We start from the raw sequence: 10968 nt of genomic DNA, 5'->3' as shown, positions 1-10968 counted from the left end.
AATGCACTGGACATTTAAACTGTACTATTTACTGCTTCACATCTAATGTGAAGAAACAGCAAGTTACTCATAGTACACAGAATATCATCATGTTCTGCTATATCAATAAATCTGGTGGAACACAGAGATCACCTGTACAGTTAATAAACGTTTAAAGTTGATGAAAATACAAGTATTTCCCCACAGATGTCCCTTATGATAGATTGACGTAAAATCAACACGTACAAATATAGTCATTTCAGCATTATTAACCATGTAGAACACATAGAAAACAGATTGATTGATGAGAAAATCAGATTTCGTACCATCACCATGCAGAGAATTTAATCTTTGCTATTGTTATGAAATAGTGATACCATCTCTTTGATGTTACCGAAACACTCCATCGAGACACCTTATACAGGCCTCTTATGTATTTATCTAGGTCATGGATTCAGTTTTCCCACGAGAAGTTTTAACTATCTTATTGAATCTGGGTACAGGGCCTTTTCCCAAAATAGATTCCATTATGTCTGTGGAACATTCGAGAAGGTTCTCTCACGTGGTATGGAAGTTTCCATAGAAAGGGGATGGACTTCTAAACTCCCAACCAATCAGGGCAGATCAGTGCCAGCGCACTTATTTTTATATCGTTAAGTTAATACAGGATGGTCAGGTTATTGGCTGCCTACTGATTGTGCGCAGTGGGATTTTATAGAAGTAAGGTATAAAAGGGCATGGGGCCGAAAGTTTATCACTCCGTCAGCAAATTTATCACTCCGTCATCAGTTCGTCGCTTCGTCATTGCTTCGTTACCATTTCATCACTCCTTCTAATTGCTTAATTGACGGAGTCAAGTCAAGTCAAGTCAAATCACTGTAATTTAGTTTTATTTGTAAAGAGAATCGACAGAGAAGAAATTATACCGAATCAATAATCAAATCCTATCTCGTCAAATTGTTTTTCTGTGAACTCATTGTTTTCTCCCGTTCGAGACATCTCCTGAAGAAGCATAAATACGGCATCAAGATAACCCAGTACCTTTCTATCGCGAGTCCTGATATAGTTTTACTATCGGAGGAAGCGGGCTCGTCACAATATTACATGGTGGAGGAGCGGGGCAAATGAAAGTATAGATCTTTTGAGGAAATTATGTGTATATTTTCTTTTCCTCAGATATTCATGCAAAAGTAAATTTCTTCAATGATGAAGCAAGAAGTTGAAAAGACAAGATGTTAAGTAATATGTAGATTTGAAGAAAGATTTGTTGATGTCATAGTCTATGGAGTCTCTTTTATGGTATCGAATATCTAGTACTTTGGTACTTTACTAGAATCATTTCGGAGTGCAAACCTAGGGTCACCATGCTATCGAGTCACATTTTCTTGATTTTCTTGAGGTGAATGTATATGATTCACAAGGTTTCAAAGCAGTTTTGACACTATGACTTCATTAAAGAGGAGGTTTTTTAAATGAGTTTGTAATATTTTAAGGTTCTTGGTTTAGTGTACGAAAATTTATGGAACGCTGAGGTGTTCTGTTCACTTAAAAGATAACTAAGTCTAGTATTCTCTGATCTCTCCCCAAATCACGACATGATTTCACTTTTGATATAAATGTATTATTGATGTATGAAATGCATAAATGTATTTTGTAAGAGATACTGCATATTTTGCTGTGTCATGTAACTTTAAGATATCTTAATGATATATATATATTTTTTTGAATTACATCATATGATGTCATCAATATTGAAGAGGTACACAAAGGACAATTTTCATGGAGATAGTGTCAATGTATATACCATATGATCATTCGTAACCTAGATGTTAACCTTTGAGATATATGAAGACCATTTATTGAAGTCAATGAATATTAGTGAATGTGCTTACAGTACTCTACCTTCTTGAGATAATGATAAGTTAAAGCAGTATGATGTTAAAATTTTGGAGTATCCAAAAATTTTAAAAGATTGAGGGGGATGTTATGAAATAGTGATACCATCTCTTTCCATCAAAGATAGCATATTAAGGCAAAAGAAAGTTTTTGCAAATGCTCCACAAGGAGACATGAAAGTCCAACGTGCTCGATACAAATTGGGTGAATTACAGGTTCTGGTCACCTATCAGACACCATGTTTTCCATCAGGCTTTAAGAGTCATGATTTTTGGTGGGATGTAGGAAAATATTCCAACACAGGGGAAATAATGAATTTTCTCCATGAAAAGGGATTGAACATTACAGGCAATCCAAGCAGGATGTTGCAAACATTATTTGGTTGGTAATAGTGTGTGTAATTGCATAGTTGTTTAAGTTCAGATGAACAGGTGCTTAACCCACGATTGTATGAATGGAATGCGTTATGGCAATTACCTGCATACCTATTAAGTGGAAGTCATTGTACTGTATGGTGTAACAATATAAGCTTTATTGTTAAAAACCACCACCAAGTGACCTAGTTTCATCTTTTATAACAAATGTGTGATGAGTATACCTTATTTCTCCTTATGAATTCGTTCAAACGTTTACCTGGCAATTAGAACATATCCGGAATATTAGCAACATGGGTTTTCATATATTGAGGAAATATTTTAAGGATATTTACATTGCATCATTGATGTTATACTGAAAGCTATTTAGAGACAGCATTGGTGATGTGCAACTTTTGCTTACAGCAACAGTTATCGAAGCAAATGAAAGTATAGATCTTTTGTAAGCAAAATTCATGCAACATTAAAGAAACATAAATTTGTAATAACTCACAGCACTACCACTAATATTGTCCGTGAATAACTTTGTTTTTCGTGGACAAGTTTGTTATATCTTCAATATGACATCATTCATTTGACATCATTCATTCTCTAATGATACATTTTTGAAGACAAGTCACTTAAGATATAACCTGGGCACAGAAACCACACTACGTAAACTGATCCGCTCTCAACCCTAGTCCCCTTACATCCAGACTGACTGTATGATCATTTACAAATGTGTTCCACAAACTCCTTCGATTGGGAATAGATACTACTACACATGACCTTAGCCAAAAGATTCTCTAATGAAGGAGGTTACTTCCTTTAGAACAGTGGTTCTCAAACTTTTGTAGGCGACCACCCCCTTCGACCATCTTGAACTGTCCCAATGCCCCCTCCCCGTACCCCCTCCCCTCCGACCTACCGTTCATAGTTGGCCGCTCAAGGGAGCATTCAGACTGTCCGAAGATATGCATATAGGAATTTAAAAAAAACCTACATTCCCTACAAGATAATGAATTTTCTCTCAACAATAGTGCTTTTTTGGGTTCCCAGACCACCGGGATGCCTTATTGTGCCCTACATCGCTGCAGTGTTGTGTCGTAATCGTCAGGGACCCCCAAATCAGTGCCAACGCCCTTATTTTTATATCGTTAAGTTAATACAGGATGGTCAGGTTATTGGCTGCCTACTGATTGTGCGCAGTGGGATTTTATAGAAGTAAGGTATAAAAGGGCATGGGGCCGAAAGTTTATCACTCCGTCAGCAAATTTATCACTCCGTCATCAGTTCGTCGCTTCGTCATTGCTTCGTTACCATTTCATCACTCCTTCTAATTGCTTAATTGACGGAGTCAAGTCAAGTCAAGTCAAATCACTGTAATTTAGTTTTATTTGTAAAGAGAATCGACAGAGAAGAAATTATACCGAATCAATAATCAAATCCTATCTCGTCAAATTGTTTTTCTGTGAACTCATTGTTTTCTCCCGTTCGAGACATCTCCTGAAGAAGCATAAATACGGCATCAAGATAACCCAGTACCTTTCTATCGCGAGTCCTGATATAGTTTTACTATCGGAGGAAGCGGGCTCGTCACAATATTACACTATCATTCAATTGACATCGTGGTGCCTCATGTATCCACAATCTTCAGTGAGCCATGCATATTATCAATTTTGGGCAATGACTCATTGCTTAACCTGATGTATACACACCTACCCATATTATATCAGAAGGAAAAGTGTCACCACAAGACAACAAAAGCATTCCCCTCTTTTTATATACTGGTTGTTACATGAACATTAATTACATGGTGTCAACTTTGTTTGGACCTGTGAGACAACGCTTTTAATGGATTACATAATATTTCTTTTATATTTTACTAACCTCAAGAAAAATCTTAAAACATCTGTATCATACTAAATTAGTAAAGGAAGAGAGAACAAGTAAACGAGAACTAGGCCCAAAAGGCAATGGCTATCGTGAAATTTTATTTAAACTTTGTATCATAATGAGTAAAATACAATTAAAACAAAAATAACAAAATGAGAAAACAAACAAATCAACAAATCTTTGCAGCCATTGGATAACAGAAGAGGTCTCTCCACGTTAACGTGATACTAGGTAATGTAGCACCTATGACCTGCCAATCTCTTCCATGTAATGTTGGGTAATCCAACAAATGTCATCAATAGGGTAAGCACAGTAAGGGTGACATTGCTTACACATACTGTGAACGTTTGTCATGTTATGGCATAGGACTGATAGTGAGATTTTGGGCATATCTTAGAAAGTATTTCAAATTGTTTACACATCAATATCAACTGCGATAGTTCATAAGAAATACTTTTAGCCAAGTTAAATTTGTTTAACCTTACAAACTTAAGTATAGGTCAAAAGATATGGCATAAGCTGTGCTAAGCCAGTATCTCGGTGTCACTGTTTTGTTAGATTTTTACAATTTGCCCTCTGCTGACCCCTTACGTCATTGCTACCAATACTTAATATTGAATACTTCAATGAAAGCCAAGGTTTACAAATAAGTATCTCAATAGGTAATAGTTAGAGTTAGGAGGATTTACATACATCTGCTTTGTCAATAGTCATTTTCTAGTACCACATAAAACGTTAATGGCTCTTATTCAATCGTATTGTTTCTTTATGCATGGTGTACTTTCTCTACCATTGTCCATCACTGGGCAAAAGAGAATTTATTTCACTAATCGTTTGCCTGATTTTAGATGCACATATTAATCAAGTAATGTATATCAATAGCTTAGGCAGTCTATGAAAATAAAACATGTCAAGGGGCTTCCTCGGTATCATCACATATAATTTCTCCTTGTATTTAAAAACAGGTTTTATGAGAGTTTCTTGGTGGACTAGAAGCAATTTTAAATTGCACAACTGATATATTTGTAAATCTCAATGGGAGCTAACTGGGTAAAAGGTTCCATCTTAGGCAAGTGCAATACACATGGAATGTTTTCATACATGTGCAGAGGGACTTAGAACCATGTTCTTCTGCTTGGAAAATACTGAGAAATCATACATGATTTTTTTCTCATCACATCATAATTCTACTTGTATTTGGTTAAATGTTTCTGAGTAATGCCTTGCTGAACTAGAAGCAAGTTCAAACTGCATAGTTGATATTTTTTACCATGAAGAATCTTAAGAGAAACAATTAAGTACTTGTAAGAAATAAATGAATCTAGATAAACAATATTCAATTCCAAAATATTGTAAGATTAAGGAAAAATAGAGAGAATTGGGCTAAGTTAAACTATAACAAGATAGTGACACAAAGAGTAGTAGAAATAAAGATAAACATTTTGGAGTTTTAATAAAAGTACAAACATGTAAATGATTGTTAATCATTTACAATTACAAGCACATCATGATTGCCATAATCATATGTTTTAGTGTGTTCATCAGTGCATGATCGGGTAAATGTCTTGTAAATCACCTGATAAATCTTGCAACACGTATCTGGCCAATCTTGGAAAAAATATTTGTTTCCCTGTTCAACACTGCATGAACTGTAAAGTCCTCTCAGTAACAGCAAACCCCAATGCTACCCAGGCTAACACGCTTTGACTTGAGCAATGTCGTTCATTGATAAGAGAATTCTGCGTTTCATGAATAATCTACAAATGATGTGATGATCAGCTGCAATTATTCTGATATCTTTAAGTACTCAGATAACACAAACATCGTCCGACAAACGTATGTTGTGTAAAAGCAGCTATCATTTGTGTTGTGGTGTAATGTATGCAGCACTTACGCGGTGCTACGTACAGGGTACAATGGATCTAACATCTGTCGGTGGACTGTCAAACAGGATGCGTATAGAATCAAATTGGTTAAAACGGGTTGGCGAGAATCCTGTCTGCGTCTTATATATTTTTGTTTTCTGCAATAGGCATATAACGTTTTTACTAAAACACTTTAAGTCCACCCACTCAATACTGTGCACATTACACACAGAGACATAAACCAATTGGCATGGAAAACATCAGACTATATAATGTGCAGTTCTTCATAATAATTGTACATGAAATCACACATGAAATCAGATATAACTTATACATTATTTATTACGAATATGAGAGAAGCCCCCAAAGCTCATGGATGACAACTTTCACATCGGAAGGCTTCCAATTCAACATTTTAGACAAAGTTTGGAATCAATTGGTATATCATTTGAACGGTTCATAGAATGGTACATGAAAACTTGGTATCAATAATATGTACCCCTTGCTGCCTCTATTTGCAGTTCCATTGTAAAATTATATTTTTAGTTTCAAATATTATAATTTCCATGTCCTGAAGTCATTGCTTGTGTTAATCCTGTTTGTCTATTCAATACTTTCATCCTCTTTTGAACTTTATATTTTCTGCTGTTACACAGGAAGAACCAACATATCATCTCTTCCTCCTTTATATATCTGTATTGTCTTAATGATAGTGATTACCAGAGATTGCAAAAGTGAATGAATATATAATGGCAAATTCAACTAAAGCTGAAAAATAAATTGCGGAATGCATGGGGACATTTGAGTAAACTTTTGACACTGCTATAGGAAAATATCGGTGAACGAACAAGACAAAGACAAAAAAAGGTGACAACTCCAGATAATGTTCGATGAGAGTTTAGGAAAGAATCTAGGTTCAATGAGTGTACCCTATCTATATCACAGGTTGCTAGCCTACATGAAATATACGATTTATGAAAGAAATTTAAAGCTTTTCTCTCACATTCTATTTCAATGAATACATACAATATGCCAAATCTATTAAAATCATTGTCACCCTACACTCTTCTGAGATAGCTTTGCAAGTTTTTAACTAGATATAAAGAATTTATCACTCAGAAGACTATGGGAGCTCCATATAATAAGTACTATACCATGTAGGCACATGATGATTACACTTGATGATGATTGCACTTGGTTTTACGACACGTTTAAGTATGCAACGTTCAAGGGAATATAAGCAGGGTTTATAATAAATGGAATATGAACTTTAATCTCAAACTTGTCTCCCGGTTTTCATTTTGGAAACCTTTGACATTCGATTTTCTTATGAGCTGTCACCATGTACTTTGAGAAGAGTGTTGTGAAGTGTTATGCAGTAATAAATGGACAGAACAAGTACTTCCTTATGACTTCCTTATCTTGTGGTTTTCAACAGAAACTGCTGCACCAACTAAACCTTAATTAACTTCCCACTGTGCACTAAACTTCAATGGTCTGTTACAAAATTGTGTGTGAGCAAAAAGGTGCTGAAAACTTGGATTTACCTTCGTTGCCCTTTGTGTATGAAATGAAATAATATTTCATTTTGAAGCGACAAAATGTGTCAATTTTAGGAGGAAATTATGAAATGTTTTGCTCTAATGATTTTGGTGTGTAGTGAATACTACAGAACAATGTTCCATGGTATTCCTTCTTTAATTTGTTAAGCATAAAGTCTCAAAGACATATGTGGCAGGATATTGTCAAGGTTTTCCTCGAGGTCAACTGAAGTGATCCATCTTCAGAGTTCCTTTAGCTTGACTTTGCAGTGAGCAGAGTTGTAAAGGGAGGCAAGATACCATCCAACCGCCGAGGATCTATTTGTATTGGATAGGATAGGTACTGCTAAGGGTACATGATATATCAAGCTAAATGATGGCAAAAGCGGTGTCTAATTGATTCCCTCCTCCCTTCCCATCATCACCTCTCCTCCTCATCATCCGAACTCTATCCTCCTCCCCCTCCCTCCCCACATTGTCTGGAGGCACTCAAACAAAATATTTGTGGCTCAATTTCCTCAAAATGTGAGTTCAAGCTTTAAAATATACAATTATCAATCCAGTAGGTCAAATTTTAATTTTCAATATTTTTATTTCAAGTGGTTAATTCACTCTTCTTACAGTATACAGTATCTATGGAGGATCTTGCAAATTCAGTAAATTCTGCCTCCAGTGAACCACAGTTGCCATGTATGAGAAATATAGTCAATAATTCTAATGAACTGCTACAGTAACGGTACTTAAAGAAGTTTCCTGTTTTCATTGTTTTAAACGAAATATGTTACCTTGAAAGGTTTATATGTTTATGGAAGATGTTTCACCCCAATAGCCTGTTATAATTGTGCAAATATCACTAAATACTGCTACCAACAAATGCTTTAAAAGATGCAGGTATTCCGATAATAGACTTGACCATCACTCCAAGACAAGTAGCTCCCCCCCCCCCAAAAAAAAATTATAAACAACTCAGGATGCACAAGATGCGGACAGGAATGAATGCCTTGTTCGATGCAGAGCAAAAAGAAGACTGTCGAAGCAATCTACAGTACTGCTCACATTATCGGGTGGGTCAATAGGATAGGTGGGGTGGAGCAGATCCTCTTCTTATCCTTCTATTTTCCCTTGTATTTACATTTACTTTGTAATGAATTATGTTACGTTGGACTTCTTGTAAAAGCTACGGCTTCGAACTCCTTCCACCATTTCCTTATCGTTTGTTATATGTCTTTTCAGTGTAAACATTGTAAGATATGCATGAACATGGAAAATTCAATCATAGCTGAGAATCGGCAAAATTCACGAATTTTACTGATGCGGTACATTTACGATCATCTTCATGGTATGTTGCGTTATATATTCAAATATAAGGTATCGATTATCAGCCTAGCACAAGCGTACACCACATAAATTACAAAACATCAGGGGTATAAATATCTCAAATGTGACACACGTACTGTAAACTCAGTATACATAGGCAGAAAAGTAAAGTCAACCATCCACACATTTTTAACTCCATAGACTAAAGATGACATGTGTCAAATCAGTTGTACACTGTATCGGTTATATCTTTGCATCAAAGTGGTCTTGTTCATCCGATGATAGAACTTTCAATTACGGTCTAAGGGAGACATTGGAGCTTCAGAAGCAGACGTGTACAAAATACACAGCTTCCTTGAGACTGTGCCCCAAAGATAAGCCTTAAATGAAAGGCAACACTCACCCACATCATAACAGATGGTTTTCCAATTGAAATATTCATTTCAATTGTAGCGCTCTTAGTATGATTTAAACGTGAAAACACAGGTTGGAAAGTGCACAATGCATAAAACTTCAACGGCATTGCTCCCAAATTAGGTTGTACAGAATTTTACCATACTAAAATTTGGAGAAAATATTGATGACCTTTGAACAATACAAACACTTTACCTGTTCGAAATTTATCCAAAAAAATTAAGTGGATTATTTGTTACCATTAGTCACTAAAGAGATTGCCATTGTGAAGCTTAGAATGTCAATGCACAATGCATACTAGCAAATCACAATCCCGAAAATAGCAGAGCATATGAATCGCAAATAAATATGGTAAAATGAATCTCGCTTATAAAAAAGGGTCTTTGAATGTAATATTTAAATATATTTGTAACACAAATGGTAGTCAAATTCCCAACAGCAATGTCAAATAATGGATGACTTAAAATATTTACAATGCAATGTCTAGGGGATTGAAATATGCATGCTACCAATCATATAAAAACCTCTTTTCTTCCAAGTGAGAAATTGTAGATTAATACTTTAAGCTAATGGCCTTGTGATTCTTTGCTGCAGTTTGCAAGTATTTACCCTGCAAACAAGATTTCGTTAGTGTAGACGTTTAGATCCTGTTTCTAAGGAATGGGGCAGCTTCATGCACTATACATTATCTACAGTAAACCTTTAGCGAGTTCATCTTGCTTTTATCAGATTCCAGAAATTGACCTTTTTCTGACTTCAAACTAACTCTTAACATCTGTAACCAACAGCGAGATTTTAGCACTGCTTTGATGGATCCAGTGATTGGTCAGATTCAATTTTAGTCTTCATTTATACTGTTGCATCAAATGCGCTTAATGTATTTATTCTATTAATGAGCTTCTGTATTATAAATGTAATGTCGTGCTCCAATTAGGTGTAATTTTTGTACAGTTTCTCTTAGTTACCAAAGAGGATGATTCACACTTCATAAGGATTATATGCTGTCTAAAAAATAACGAGCCACTTACTTATGTTAGGGTATATTTTTTAAATACCGTTTATATTATCCAATAATTTTTTTTCTCAATGCATGTTGTAACTGGAATAAAAAGTGTTCAATACGTTGCTTATGATATGCAATTTATTGTTAATAGTGCATGTTTATAATAAAGGCACAAATACAAGGATAAAATGTACAACTAAGAGGGATGAGCAAAATTCAATTAAATATTACACATAGTCAAACTTGCGCTTCGGCATGTCACAGATTCATGTGTGCATGAAAACTTTTGAAATGAGAAAGACAAACTTACCTTTGGTGCAAACACACACAATGATACCGGCACTACAACACACACCACAACCACGATAATGACGACAATGGCCCATACAAGAAAACCACTATCTGCAATAAACAAGAAAAGAAAGATGTATACTGCTAAAGACAACTATTTCTATTTCACTTTATAGTTCTAGAGTAACTTGGAAATTCCATAATATTTCGGTTGCAACTCTTTTGTGGTTGAAGACAACCTCCTTCATTTTGTCACCACATGAAGGTAATAGGTAGCATGTAGCTAATATACAGTTTGTTTCCTACATGATGTCTGCCAGAAATGTTTTCACATTTATATTAATCACATTATTAGTTAGCTGGAAATATTCTGGTACATTTTAAATCAATACTAGTAAAATGATATAAAGGGA

The 10968-nt window shown here is 35.2% G+C and overlaps 2 protein-coding genes across 3 annotated transcripts in view; both read right to left on the bottom strand.

The window, feature by feature from the left end:
• The window catches only part of LOC139978022 (uncharacterized), a 134241-nt gene that overhangs the window by 31975 nt on the left and 91298 nt on the right, over nucleotides 1-10968 (bottom strand). The window lies entirely within an intron of this gene.
• The window catches only part of LOC139977379 (uncharacterized), a 39971-nt gene that overhangs the window by 4301 nt on the left and 24702 nt on the right, over nucleotides 1-10968 (bottom strand). The window contains exon 6 of the mRNA XM_071986680.1: nucleotides 10575-10666. Within this exon, the coding sequence (XP_071842781.1) occupies nucleotides 10575-10666 (92 nt within the window). The remainder of the gene's footprint in view (nucleotides 1-10574; nucleotides 10667-10968) is intronic.

The sequence above is a fragment of the Apostichopus japonicus genome, chromosome 12 (assembly GCF_037975245.1).
Source record: "Apostichopus japonicus isolate 1M-3 chromosome 12, ASM3797524v1, whole genome shotgun sequence".
In the NCBI taxonomy this organism is placed as follows: Eukaryota; Metazoa; Echinodermata; class Holothuroidea; order Aspidochirotida; family Stichopodidae; genus Apostichopus; species Apostichopus japonicus.
The sequence above is the reverse complement of the archived record's forward strand: the minus strand, read 5'-3'. Positions and strand labels throughout refer to the sequence as shown.